General features: G+C 38.3%; 1 protein-coding gene across 6 annotated transcripts in view; it reads right to left on the bottom strand.

The window, feature by feature from the left end:
• Positions 1–15,477, bottom strand: part of RMDN1 (regulator of microtubule dynamics 1) — a 30,866-nt gene that overhangs the window by 1,736 nt on the left and 13,653 nt on the right. For 4 of the 6 annotated variants that reach the window (XM_069600678.1, XM_069600682.1, XM_069600681.1 and 1 more), the window contains 7 exons: positions 13,900–14,017; positions 12,899–12,995; positions 10,234–10,393; positions 8,161–8,250; positions 5,015–5,070; positions 3,505–3,592; positions 2,290–2,320 (listed from right to left, as the gene is read on the bottom strand). In XM_069600678.1, the coding sequence (XP_069456779.1) occupies positions 2,290–2,320; positions 3,505–3,592; positions 5,015–5,070; positions 8,161–8,250; positions 10,234–10,393; positions 12,899–12,995; positions 13,900–14,017 (640 nt within the window). The remainder of the gene's footprint in view (positions 1–2,289; positions 2,321–3,504; positions 3,593–5,014; positions 5,071–8,160; positions 8,251–10,233; positions 10,394–12,898; positions 12,996–13,899; positions 14,018–15,477) is intronic. The other 2 variants (XM_069600679.1, XM_069600683.1) reach the window with 2 other exon arrangements.

The following is a 15,477-nucleotide window of genomic DNA, read 5'->3' as shown; positions in this document are numbered from 1 at the left end:
TGATCAGCCTTTACTGCATGTGGGCTATGTTTGGTGGTGGTGTAGTTGCCAAGTCACGTCTGACTCTGTGACCCCAAGGACTGCAGCCCACCAGGCTTCTCTGTCCACAGATTCTCCAGGCAAGAATACTACAGTGGGCTGCCATTTCCTTCTCCAGGGGATCCTCCTGACCCAGGGATCAGACCCCTGTCTCCTGCATTCCAGGCAGATTCTTTACTGCTGAGCCACCAGGGAAGCCCGTGGGCTATGTCTAAGGACAGATGAAGTCTCTGCTCTTTTGGAATTTATAATGAAAAGCAGTGACAAGCAGGAGCACATCTGAATGTAACAGAATAAAACGACGGCTCTGACTGGAGTACCAATTTTAAAGTTCTATGGGAACCAAAAAAAGCAGCCAAGAGGTTACACCTGGGCTGACTTGGGGGCCGAACAGAATTTTAACATCAAAGTGGAGAATACGTTTGGCTGAAGCAAAAATGTGAACAAAAAGCCTATGAAGGAAAGCAAGGGACCGTCTTACTGCATTAATTCTATAGTTTCCTCCTAACAACCTGGGACCCTTCTATATTTAAAGCATAATTTTTCCCGGATGTGTTTTATGATTAACTACATTTGTTTCTTAACCCAAACTTGTTTTACTTCTTTAATCAGAAGATGTTTGTAAGCTGCCATGCTGATGTGCCTAAAGCTCCCTTGGAGTTACGCACTCCGTCCCTCCGCCCCCGCTTAGGCCGCCCTTCGGCAAGTCTGCCCAGCGTTCTGTGCTGAGCAAGGAGGGCACCACGTGCGCAGAAGACAGTCCCGTCCTCCCTGAATTTCGCTCCAGACAGGGAAACAGTCACACTGTGGACTGACAGGGCCATGAAGGGGAAAATAAAGGGCACTAAAAGCATGGGAGGAGCTTCTAAACCAAACATCAGCCGTAAGCAAAGGCCCCTGAGAGGCGGGGACCGTACAGTGAAGCCTGGAGGATGATGGAATTGCCAAGGGTCATTTGGCTCCACAAAAGTATGACCGTGTTCTTCTCAGCAACCCAAATGTTTAAGTCTCTTAAGGTGCTTTTTTAACTTTATAAGTTTCTTTGAGAAAAATGCATTCCCACATCATACCCGTAGTACGTAAAACTACCATCATGAGAGGATATCAATGGAAGGTCATTAACAGTAAATCAGAATTAACACATAACAGAGTTAACATTCAGACAAAATTCTTTAGAAGAAATGTGGTTCAAAAATGCTTTGCTATTATGAAAACATTTGAACAAGTCCATATGAGTAGGCTCTCAAATTTAGTATAAACTGTTTTAACCTTCTTCTCATTAAACTTTATAGACATATATTGGCGATGTTTTTTTCAGGGGGGGTGGGAGTATCTGGACATTAGGCTTCTGTCTCTGACGTCTCTAGTTTCTGCCGTTAGAAAGGATAAACACAGGCTGATGTTTTCTAGGCTGGCTGTTTGTTCAAAGTAAGAGTAACAGAAAACTCTTCACCACAAAAGGCTATCTGCAACAGAACAAAGACTGAGCTGGTTTAGAGCAGAGAGTCCTCATTTAAATGCCATCTGAAATTTGCTAAGACAGTTGATCTTTAAAAAGTGTTTTTTTGTAACTCTGTAAGGTGACAGGTGTTGACTAGACTTGCTTTTGTGATCGTTTCATGATGTCTGAATAGTTTCATGATGTCTGAATATCAAGTCATGCTGTACACATGAAGCTAATACATGTCAATTCTACTTTGGTGTTAAAAAATAAAAATTCTAAATGAAGATAAATACATGCTTCTGATTAGCTGTGCGATCTTAAATAAAGAGTTACTCTGTCAAAGCCTCCTCCCAAAAAGGAAGGCTGAATTACATCAAATGAAGGACCGTTAGAACTGCAGCTCTGAATTCACTAAGTCTATTTCTCAGGTGATCGTCACTAAATAAGGACTTTTAAAAATTATTTGAGGACTTCCCTCATGGTACAGTGGACGGGAATACAGGGGACATGCGTTCTACCCCGGTCTGGGAAGACCCCACAAGCCGTGAGACCACTCAGCCCGTGCGCCACACGAGACGCCACCACAGCGAGAGGCCCAGGCCCACAGCAGAGCAGCCCCCACGTGCTGTAACCAGAGAGAAGCAACAAAGACCCCGCACCCATCAACAAATAAATAATTGAAAAATTATCTGGCAGTGTCTAGCTCAAAAAGAAGTTTATGAAGTACAGCAGAACAAATAATTTTGTTTAAAAAATTACTATTACATGTCTGACACTCATACAGTCATATGAAATAAAAAGGTTACCTTGCTCTGCCCTGTGAAAGTAGCCCAGGGCCTGTCAAAAACACAAAAGCCCAGATACATTGAAGGATTAAAACACAGTAATGAAAAAGCATTGTTCAAAAGATCTATTCCTACATTAAATATAGGAAGTAAATCAAACCATCCTAAAATAATGATCCCCTTAAGTAACAGCCAATTCACCAACAGTGAGAGTTAACACAGCAAAACTGAACACAACACTATTACCTCATCAGAATACAGATTACAGCATGTGGACCATTTCTAGTAATAACTTGACTGTTACTCAGAAAGGACTGGAACCAGCATCACATGAAGACAGGAAAGATCATTATCATGTGCAACTCAGATCATTCTGACATTTTCCTTCTTCAATCAGAACAGTGGCTTTATGAATAAAACTAGATAAAATCAAAAGCTGTGTTTACAGTGATACACAGGTTGGGCCAATGCATCTGTAAGAGTCCTTTGTAATGGACATCCCTACATAAGAGGTTCATGTCCACCTGAAAGTCACTGCTAAGTCCCACTTAAAACTTTTCATAGCACATTAACTGACACTTGATCTTTTAGATACATAACTAATTAGTCAGAGTAGAGATGATTCTATCTTTTTTGTGAGAATGCATTCTTTTCAATAAAAATAAATATTTCACAACTCTACATCAAATTCTACACTACAGCTTCACAGAAAACACTGTGATACAAGCTCATGGGAAAACGTTTCTTAACCGTCTCCTTCCTTACCCTGAAAATTTTGTGATCAGTAAACCCAAAATACGTGCCCTGAAATGGCCTCGTATCTATCAATACGAACATGCTCTAATTCTCAGACAGACGCCTGTTGTCTTACAGAATGTCTGCCGTCGGGGCCTCCGGGGAAGCCTAGAATGTGTCCCTAAAATATACTGAGAAGCAACTGCGTGTTTCCTGCTCTATTTTATAATTTTCATGTTACAGATTTCAAACAGAAAATGAAGGTAGCTTTTAGCCATGGGGTTCTTTAGCTGCAATATACCAGAATGATCAGCCATTCACCTAATGGGGAAACAAACACTCACCATCACGGATCCTAAGCATTAGGCCTCTGTGATAAGAGCCGCACGGGGCCGTCAGAACGTGCCGGCGGCCCTCACTGCTCAGGGCTCCGGATGAGCGGACACCGCAGCGGCCCAGCGGTTAAGAAACCAGACTAACCAACAAAGGACCTCACACTACCTCCTCATAGGTGGAGCTAGGCGGGGTTGCAAACAGCACTTTAGCAATCCTTCTTTGATACCAAGGCATTTCAGCAAATGTGTAACACCTATAGGGAAAGAAAATGACACATATATTCAAATTGCACCTTCTTTTTTCTCTTAAAGAGCACTAAGCATCGTAACATATCTAAAAGGAATCTTCTACTGTATATTTAAACAGCTCATACTTCTTGCAATATCCAGTAGGTTAATATTTATACTGAGTTATTTACAGACTGACTGATACTGCTCCATCGATCATGGTGTATTTTGTGACTAGGTGTAAACAGAAAGCAATATTTATAATAGTAATGATACTACAGTGTATCGTTCACCACTGAGTACTCACTTTGTACAAAGTGCTGAGCTGAGTGATTCTCTCATCTACTCCTTACAATAATGAGATACAATCATTATCCCTAATTTTTTGCATAAAACTAACTCAGAGGAGTTTTTAAAAAATCAAGAAAAATAACAAAACATGGTATATTAAAAGGTTAATTTAAAAAAGTAACATCAAAACTCTCGACAACTTTCTGAAATAAGGAGGAAAAAAGTGTTCGATCTTTGATGAGCGTCTGAAATCCTTAAGAAACTGTAGTTCATTCATGTTTGGTCACCAGCATCTGAATTATTGCCCCTCAATTACCATTAATTCTCACTCAGTCAGTGTTTTGTTAAACATGTCCTTTATCCAGTACTTACTTCTCTTTTAAAGGGTATTTACTTCTCTTTAAAGAGAGTTTGATACAGGACTTTGCACCGCTCACGCTGCTGCTCCTGCTAAGTTGCTTCAGTCATGTCCAACTCTGTGCAACCCCGTAGATGGCAGCCCACCAGGCTCCCCCATCCCTGGGATTCTCCAGGCAAGAACACTGGAGTGGGTTGCCGTTTCCTTCTCCGACTGCACCCCTCATAGAAGACAATAAATACTCAGCTCTGTAGATCACACGTAAAGAAAATGGTGGTAAACCTAAGACTCTCAAACCAGTAAGCATTTAACACACTGGTGTATGCTCATACCAGCAAAATAAGGATGCACTGTGAACAGAGATTACATAAAAATGGAAAGATACTAAAATTCCTCAGATGAATCACACTGTATTTGACACACTTTGAAGATACAAAGACCCTCTGAGGCCATCCTATTCTTACTATATAGTTAGCTTAATCCAATTCCATTTAGTCTGGTAAATGAGAAGACTCTTTCCCAAAAAAGGGAATGTAAGGTTTAATGAAAAGTTTCAATGCCTTTTTAGTCTTAGTACCTGTTTCTAAATAGTCTGAATCAGTGTTTAACAAAGTTACAATCAAATTTAGTATTTTCTAAATTTTTCTAAATACTAAACACTAAATAACCAGTACAACTGTAGGTTAATCTAATGGATTAAACACTCTTGACCCCCAAATATTTTAAACATTTTACTTTTTTATATACTACAAAATAAGATCATAGTAAGTACCACTGAAATATTAAGAAATTTTCTTACCAAATACCCATAAGGTGAATTGAAGTAGCATCTTTAGGGTTCAGTTCAATTGCTTTCTAACAAGAAATGAGAAAATGAATCATACTTGTTTTCTAAACACCAATAAGTACTTTACCATATTTGCTGACAAAACCTATGATTTTTTTTTTAATTGCAACCCAGAATTTCAATTTTTCTATGATAACACCAATTTTCTTCCTTTTGACTCTTTAAATTTATTTCAGCACACTATTAATTACTTAGGTTACTATTTTATAAGATTCAGAAACTGATGGCAGGATGTAGCAAGAGGAAAGAAAACAAAATCTGTAAATGAATCAAATTTGAAAACAGTAACAATATATCGCTCTCAGTTACATCTTCAAGATTAAAGGAAAATGAAATAATAGTTCTTTGTGGCAAGTCCTATATGACTGTTAAGTAAAATTATCTTTGTTAGAACAACAAAATACATAATTTTAGAAAGTCTCTTCCTATGTGCCAATTTAGTTTAACTTCCCCATCTATATTTAAGAAAAGAATAAATACTGCTTATTCATAGAATTCATTAATAGAATAATTATGTACAATATAAAATATACTGATAGTCTCCCTAATTTCTATTTACTATGTGGAAGTCCTATATGAATTACTGTAAAGCATAAACTACAGAAACAACTTTTAAAAAATTATTCCTCTATTTTTCATTATTTTGTTGAAAACCACTAAGGAAATCTCACAGATTAATGTTAATCCTATTAAACATATTTTTTTTAAAAAGCCCTTTTTAAGACTTCCTAGCTTACACTTTTCTATAAAAACACATTTTCATTTTCAGTTGACAACGTGTGAAATACACATTTTTAAGTACCTGTACTGGTTACCAGAGTAACTCTGAAGTCAGACCAAATAGGGTTCAAATCACAGCTCAGTGACCTCTAACTTTTTGACCCCAGCAAGTTCTCTATTCTTTCCAAGCCTGAGTTTCCTCTTGTACAGAATCAGGAAAGCAGTACACTTAACTTATAAAGTGAAGTTGCTCAGTTGTGTCTGACTCTTTGCAACCCCATGAACTGTAGCCTACCAGGCTCCTCAGTCCCTGGAATTTTCCTGGCAAGAGAAATAGAGTGGGTTGCCATTTCCTTCTCCAGGGGATCTTCCCAACCCAGGGATCGAACCCTGGTGTCCTGCACTGCAGGCAGACGTTTTACCATCTGAGCCACCAGGGAAGCCTTATAAGGTTGTGGTAAAAATTAAATGAGAAAGTTAACAGGAGGTGCTTAACACTAATATTTTCTATCATCAGAGTCATCATTATTTTTACTTTTTTGTAAGTCTCATAATGTTAGTAATGAGAGAAAGAATAGCTAAATAAGGCTAATCACGTATGACTTGGCGGAATCTTGTTACCAATAATATGGGTAGGAATCAGCATTGGCCTAATTTTGACTTTTCTATAAATAAAGTGATGTACTTTACACAGCAGAATATATTTTAAAGTATATACAGCTCATATTCTAAGCAGCATTTCCAAATCAGAGTTCCACCAGAAAATTAAGCCCTACAAAATATTATACAAGTTAATACATTTTCCATTCTGCCAAGAATGGTACAGAGCTAGTCCATTTTGATGCAAAGGAAAGAAGTTAATTCATCATATACAACTGATGCCTTGGAGTAGTACAGTTTAATTTACTTTGGGGATGTATTCAGAGGGGCTATACTTAAGCAAACCTTTTCTTTTATAATCCTTTCTGTCATAAGTTTAAATTTCTTCAAAAACAATACAAAGGTAGTAATTCCTTATGGCTTTAGATATAATAATGGAATGTGAAATAGAATCAGTTTAAATGATCTTTATGTAAATACTAAACACTGTCATTTAAAAAATATAGTTAATATACATACTTAAAAACTTAAAAACATTGCTTATTTTTAAATAATCTATAGTCTTCACAGTTTCTTTGAAGTATATGTTAATTTATTGTATGCAGTATTTCATTATTCACTTGGAAGTTATTTGTCAGGTATTTCTACATCCCAAGGCACAAAATAATCTAAGTGATTTATCTAATGCAACTGAGATTCTATTTCACTGAATCTCTAAGATAACATAAAAGATATGACATCATTATTTTATATACCACTAAGAAAAAAGCACTGCTGATTATGTATAATGCAATCTGATTTCAAAGGTCTTAAAATGTGAAAAATCTATATTACTAAATTAAAATATATACATATGTATATCAATGTATATATGTACGTGTGTGTGTATATATATATACATGTGTATATATATACTGTCGATGCCCAAATAAGAAGCTAGGTCTCCTGACTCCTAGTCCAATGCTCTTTTCTGCTAGTCACTACAATAACTAGGAACTGAATCAGTAACGATAAATATGTTTGGTTTCATCACTTTCTCTTAATTTGTATTTTTGAGATGGTCTATAATATCAAAAGATAAATACACTGGGTTTTTAGCTGCAGTTTTTTTGTTGATTGTTTTTGGACAATAGAATAATCTGTAAGCACAACATGAAATATACAAATTTCTGGAGAATTTCTGGCACCTAAGGAAGAGCTTACTATAATAAGTAAATGAACTTTGGGGGAAATATTAAAACACATAGATCATACTCATATATAGTACTATTACCTTTGCAAGTGGAATGTCCCTTGTATTAGACTGCTGGATGAGACCATACCTCCTGGCGCTCAGGACTTTGTTTAACCCCCTCTCACGTTCTCTGGTCTTGGCCAAATGACTTGTTTAGGTCAACAGGTTATTACTAAGTGTGATGCAAACATGCTTGATAAAAGTCTGCACAGTGGAACTTTTCCCCTGGCACGCTCGCTCTTGGAAGCAGTGACTATGCGACACTGAATGATGAGGAGAAAAGTAGAGAGAAACGCCACCCCTGAGAGGGCATCTCATCCATTCCCGTCCGAGCTGAGGGTCCAGGCGAAGGGAGCCCTTTAAATGACCTCAGCCACAATGAGCAGAATGGAGGCACCACTGTGCACGATTAATCCACAGAATTTTGAGAAATAAACTGTAATTGTTTTAGGCCACTAAGCTTTAGGCAGTTTGCTATACAGCAAGAAATAGGTGAAACAGAAGTCTATTCTGAAAACTAATGACTTTTCAAGTCCATCAGTACCTCAAAATGCTCCTTGATAATGTAGGCATTTGCAATTTTAGCCTTGATTCCTTCATAATCTCCAACATCACTAATACAGATTGCATACCACTAAAAACAGAAGAAACAAAGGTGTAAGAATACTAATATTCAATAATATCCCATTCAATACCAGGTTGCAATTCCTCAGTAGTTATTCTCATTTAACAAAAAGATGAGCACAAAACCTATAGTGAATATACTAGAATATACAAAGAAGAAGTAGACACAGCCCTTAAGGAACTTAAGTTAGGACATGTTTATAGAGAACTATAATGTAAGACAGAGGTTAGTGGATCTCTGAGAAAGTTACCAACACAATGGGGATATAATGATTCATACTTAAGTATGAATATAAATTTAGAAAAATGTGCAATTTAATAATTATCATTTCATTTTATCAACCTATTTTCTGGGAACTGTTTATTTCACAGCCACATTGCTATAGTAATAACAGCCATATTTGTCAATCGTGACTTTGTCCTCATGCCCACAGCTGGACAACAAACCCAAACTGAGACAATCTGAGTTTCTTCTCTAAGAACTGAAACCAAATATCCAAGCTTCATAAACCTAGGTGCTGGGGAAAGTCAGATTCAGGACAAGAAATGCAAATCAAAACTACAGTGAGGTGTATCACCTCACACCAGTCAGAATGGCCATCGTCAAAAAGTCTACAAACAATAAATGCTGGAGAGGGTGTGGGGAAAGGGGAACCCTCTTGCACTGTTGGTGGAAATGTAAATTGATAACAGCCACTATGGGGAACAGTATGGAGCTTTCTTCAAAACTAGGAATAAAATGACTGTATGACCCAGGAATCCCACTACTGGGCATATACCCTGAGGAAACCATAACTGAAAAAGACACATGTATCCCAATGTTCACAGTAGCACTATTTACAACAGCTAGCACATGGAAGCAACCCAGATGTCCATCGACAGATGAATGGATAAATATGTGGTGCAGATATGCAATGGAATATTACTCAACCACAAAAAAGAACAAATCTGAGTCAGTTCTAGTGAGGTGGATGAACCTGAAGCCTGTTATAGAGAGGGCAGTAAGTCCAAAAGAGAAAAGCAAACCCAGCGTATTAGCCCATATACACAGAAGCTAGAAGACTGGCACTGATAAGCCTATGTGCAGGGAAGGAACGGAGGTACGATGTAGAGACTGGACTTAGGGACAGAGTGGGAAGGAGAGAGTGGGATGAACAGAGGGAGCAGCATCAACACACACCCACTACCATGTGTGAAACCACCTGACCGGAATGACATGCATGACATATGCTCAACAGCAGCTGAACAAATACCCCTTCATGTGCAAAAAGAACATTTACAATATGGGCCATATTCTGGGCTGTAAAACAAGTCTCAACAAATTTAAAGGGTCTGTATGTTTTATTCTTAATATAAACAAGAAACGGCAGTGGTGGGGATCAGGGCAGATGGAACCATCCCCTAAAGGGAGCATTTGCAAATGCGTGAAGACAGAATTCAGCTGTCACAATGACTTGGGGGCTCCCCTGGGGACAGTCTAACACGGTAAAGTAAGGTCCTGATCCAAAATATCAATAATGTCCCTTGACCTCCCCACTGTGTCCATTGAAAAGATTATTCTAAACCAGTCAGGAAATCCAGAAGCTCGTGGAGTCACATGTAAAAAGTTACACTAGGTCTCTGCTGTCCAGCTGCTATACTCCTAGCCCCACATGAGACAGAAATAAAATGTGAGGAAAATGAAAATTGTCCCACGTTTTTACAACTAGAACTAGAGATAGAGGTAACTGATGGAACTACTAACGCTTCAGTTTAAAAATAAGCCTTCACATAAGTAATTTATCAAGCACACTAATGAAGCTAGAGTAGATGTTCAAGAACACAACAAAAAATACCACTTGTTTTTGAAAAAAAAGTTTATAAAAATAAATTTCTTCCCTACTTCTTTAAAAGAGAGCTATTTCTTTCCTATGTAAGTTACATATAACAGATAAGTACAGACCAATGTCCATTTCAATACATGCTAACAGCCTCATTACTGTAAGCACCTCACCTTATGGGCCGCAAAACTGGATTCATTTTCCTCTAGTGCCCTTTTCGCATACTCTAGGGCTTCATACACCAAGAACTTTTTCTCCTCTTCCGAGGTTCCACGAAGCTGAGCTACATCACGTGATGCCCGTGCCAAACGCCACAGTAACTCTGCATCTTCACTGACGTGGAATAAATATGAAACAACAACCATTTAGCTCACATTTTCATGGTTAAAGGTCATATCACTAACGAATACATATGGTCTTTCAGGTCAGTGAGGATATTATTGCAAGCAACATAATATCGAAGTCCACGATTCATGATGTTAAATTTATTATTTTCTGTCACACAAATCTATATGTGCTAAAATTTCCTCCAAAATATCCAATATTATATACAAACATTAAGTTACCTGTAATATCTAAAATACTAATTTCCTTAGAAAATATCTTTATATTTGAATTCTCTAAACAATTTCCCTACAAAATTCAATATATAACTTGACATTTGAGTTCAGTGGCACTGTGCTTCAGACAACTCACTAACTGGTTCAGACAGTACTATAAATATATTAATTTATAGACAAGGTTATGTACTATAAAACAAAATGCTATATCCATAGCTCTAAATATAGTACCTGGCATACAAAAATATATATGATAAATACTTGTTAATGAATGATGATTAAATATAATGTAATCTCAAAATAAATCCTATCTTTGAATATTTCACCCATACCATGATGCATGGAATATTTAAAGCAAGGGCTCTGGACTCCTTGAAGAACTGCCGTTTAAATAAAATTATAAAAGATTGAAATGTCTAATAAATAGAACAAATCGTGTGTGCATGCTCAGTTGCTCAGTCATGTCCAACTCTTTGCACTCCCATGAACTATAGTCTGCCAGGGTCCTCTCCATGGAATTTTCCAGGCGAGAACACTGGAGTGGGTTGCCATTTCCTCCTCCAGGGGATCTTCCTGCCCAGGGATCGAACCCACGTCTCTTGTGTCTCCTGTATCAGCAGATGGATGTTTTACCACTGTGCCACCTGGGAAGCCATTTTAATAAAAATTCCTTTTATTAAATGCTTCTCTTTCAACCTAGTAAGTTATATTTTAAAACAAAAATAGTATTCACATAAAATTGAGTGAAACTAAAGGTAGGGACTGCCCTGGTGGTCCAGGGGCTAAGAATCCACCTGCTGATGCAGGCCACATGGATTTGATCAGTGGTTCAAGAAGATCCCACACGCCGTGGAGCAACGAGCACACACACCTGGAGGCCATAGCGACGTGCACACACCCGGAGGCCATGCTCCTCAGCAGGAGGAGGCACCACAGAGAGCAGCCTGTGCACAGCGACCAGAGGCAGCCCATGGGCAGGGACGAAGGCCCGGAGCCAGCCCACGGGCAGGGATGAAGGCCCGGAGCCAGCCCACAGGCAGGGATGAAGGCCCGGAGCCAGCCCTCGGGCAGCGATGAAGGCCCGGAGCCAGCCCACAGGCAGGGATGAAGGCCCAGAGACAGCCCATAGGCAGCAATGAAGGCTCAGCCAGAGACAGTTAAATACATAAATCAAAGTAAAATCTAAAGAGACAATCATTAAAAAGAGAAACAGAGGGTAAGTAGCAATAGCATATCTATAATCCAGTGAATACAGAATACCCTCCTGACAGCCTCCCTGGTGGCCCAGTGGTAAAGAACCGCCTGCAATGCAGCAGAACTGGGTTCCACCTCTGGGTCAGGAAGACTTCCTGGAGGAGGGAATGGCAACCCCCTCCAGTGTTCCTGTCTGGAGAATCCCGTGGACAGAGGAGCCCGGCGGGCCACGGTCCATGGGGTCAGCAACAGTCGGACATGAGTGAGCCACAGAACCACCACCACCTTTAGCTTACGTTGCGATCACTGAAGTGACCATAAAATGCCAAGCCAACCACCTCAAGTTACTGAGGGGACGAAGGAAAAGGAAAGTTGGATCCTACAGATATTTAGGAAGTGAAATTGACGGGTCTTCTGGGGAAAACTGGTTTGGGGAAACCTAAGAAAGTTGGTTGAAAATGGCTCAATATTTTTAGTTCAGTAGATGAGGTGGATCAATGATCTGGAAATGCCATTTAGCCTGATTTGACTTATTTTATTGGGCTGAATCTCCTCATTCCATCTCCATTCTCCCCCACAAAATGAGTACACATTAAGGTGCTCGACTAAGCATGCATGCTAATATTAAAAACAGGAACAGGAGGTATTTTTAGTTTCTGAGACTGTGCTTTACAAGGATACGTAGGTATTATTCAAAGGTGACAAAAAAATCCTAGTTCATTCAGATCTTATAGCAATAAGAAATTAACTCAGAAGAAATGACAAATATACAACATAGATAAAGAAAATAAATGTCTATTCAATGACTACTTTGTATTCAAAGCAAAGTAACAAAGAAAAAAATGTCAACATTACCTAGAATGAGTAAGTAGAACCACCTTTTCTAAATCAATGAAATATATGTAGCACTTTTGAGTCACTTAACATAAGAAAAAAAATACTATTAATTAAACTCTAAGAAATATTACTTTGAAGTAAAATCTTTTAAAAACTATAAAAATTCCAAGCACCAAGAATATTTTAATTATTAAATAACAGAAAATTTCAGTCAACAGCAAACCTTGGCCTATGATACGTAACCCACCTTTCCTTGTACTGGGTTAGCAACTGGTAAAGTTTTTCTGTTTCTCCACTTTCATATAAGTAGTCTGCTTGTTCAAGGACTTCTTCAATTTTGAGGACTATAAAGAAAAAAGAAAAAAAAAGTAAGTCTTCTCAAGCCAGTTGGCAATAATTCTAAGACACAAGAACACTTTTACATAGAAGCAAAAGAAATCAGATATAGAAATCACCTATAAAGATCAGAAATTCTGAACATCAAAATGTGTAGTAGAAATAAGTATGAAGCTATTACACATAATACTTAGTATTTATTTACTTAATGAACATTAATATTCATATTACTTACTTAATATTCATTTATTAAAACCTTCAAAAATAAAAAATTAGAAAACTTACTCTAGTACTAACTAAATATGACACAGTTCAAAAAATGAAAAAAGTAACTCCCTGTGAGGAATTTATGACGCCCTTGCCTTCCACACAGAGCCTTTGTTATTGCTGCTGCTGTGCTGCGCTCAGTCATGTCCGACTCTGAGACCCCAGGGACTGCAGCCCCCCAGGCTCCACTGTCCATGGGATTCTCCAGGCAAGAATACTGGAGTGGGTTGCCATTTCCTACTCCAGGCTCTACTGTGTACATAGATACACACCCCACACACACACACACAAACACACACACACACACACACACATATGAAAGTGAAAAGTGAAACTGTTGCTAAGTTGTGTCCAACTCTGCGACGCCATGGACTGTAGCCCGCCAGCTCCTGTATCCATGGAATTCTCCAGGCAAGAATACTGGAGTGGGTTCCCATTCTCTTCTCCAGGGGCTCTTCCCAACTCAGGGATAGAACCTGGGTCTCCTGCATTGCAGGATTCTTCATCTGAGCCACCAGGGAATATATATATATATATACATATATATATATATATCAGACTGACATTCAAACATAGTAAGTTATTAACAAAATATAACAAATACAAATAACTCTTAAGTGTTCCCGATGTTTAGCTTAGGCTTACCTTTGGCTGCAGCATGAACCAAAACAGCCTGGGAAATGACTTGATAAGTTTCAAAACCCAAATAAGACAGGGCAGAAAATAATAGACTTCTTTTGAAAGTTCCTGAGTTTCCCATCACCTATGGAAAGAATTATGATCAGGGTTGTGAAAAAGAAAATTTGAAGAAACTGCTACCACAAGCAAAGATTACATCAATTTTTTTCCCACCCTCAAAGCAATCAATCCTAAGAGTATTAGAAGTGCAAAATTTACTTTGACAAAAATAATTTCACTTTGACAAAATTTTTACTTTGTCAAATTCTTCTGTAAAACTATTTTACATAGCTACTTTATAGAGAGAGCATATCATGTTAAGGAAAGATTCTTAGCAGCTAACGATGGTAGCTTGATGTAACAATCTCGGTTATCCAGGTAAATGCTAGATCGGAAGATCTACATTCTATTTGAAGAAGCATGGATATTATAATTTCATGAAACAAAATAAGAGACACCAGTATATAATCAGTATCAACCTTAAGAATAGACAAGATGAAGAATATTAAACACGGCAATTATATATAAATACCATACATGGCTTTAAATAAAGCTACCTTCAAAAGTGACCCATAAACTTTTAAAATAAACAATGAATAAAATAAAAAGCATATCCAAACAGATTTAGAAATTCACTGTCATAATTATGGGCAGAATTCTCAAGACCAATGGCAAAGGAATATATGGATATCACTACAGAAATTCTTCTCTTTTCCCATGACACTTTTCCTTTCACATAGCATCTATTTTTTCCTTGTTGTCAATTTATTACCATTTATATAAAAACAAGCTATCCTAGCTTTGTCAGCTGTAACTGTTCCCTTCTTAAAAACAAAACAAAAAGCTTCCTTTTGACTTCACATCTCCCTGCAATCTCATTTTTCAAATTCTCTTTTCAGCAAAACTCTTTTAAAAAGTTGTCTGGAGCTCTGTCTCTATTTCCTCTCTTCCCATTCTCTCTTGAACTCACACAAATCACACTTCTATGCCCACAACTCCACTGACTAGTATTCTAGTTAAGGCAAGCAAGGATGCTATTTCCTAGAAAATTCTCATCGTACTTGATCTATCAGAAGCATTTGACAGCTGTTCACTCCTTCCTTTTAAAATGTTGCTTTATTGAGAAATTGGACTTCCCTGGTGGCTCAGACAGTAAAGCATTGTAGTGGGAGACCCGGGTTCAGTCCCTGAGTCAGGAAGATCTCCTGGAGAAGGAAACGACAACCGACTCCAGTATGCTTGCCCAGAAAATCCCATGGACAGTCCATGGGGTCGCAAAGAGTCAGACATGACTGAGCGACTTCACTTATTGAGAAATAAGTGATATAAAAACTGCGTCTGTGTAACGCATCATACGTGAAGGATACATGTAAACCTGTAAGACCACCCCACAATCAAGATAACGAGCACATCTATCAACCCCAAGTTTCCTCACGTGTTTCTTTCCTAAACTCTCCTCGGCTGCGCTGGGTCTGAGCTGCAGCACGTGGCACCTTCTGCTGCGGTGCCAGTCTCCTCTCGAGTTGTGGCTCACAGGCTCAGCTG

Source organism: Ovis canadensis, chromosome 9 (genome assembly GCF_042477335.2).
Source record: "Ovis canadensis isolate MfBH-ARS-UI-01 breed Bighorn chromosome 9, ARS-UI_OviCan_v2, whole genome shotgun sequence".
NCBI classification, from domain to species: Eukaryota; Metazoa; Chordata; class Mammalia; order Artiodactyla; family Bovidae; genus Ovis; species Ovis canadensis.
The sequence above is the reverse complement of the archived record's forward strand: the minus strand, read 5'-3'. Positions and strand labels throughout refer to the sequence as shown.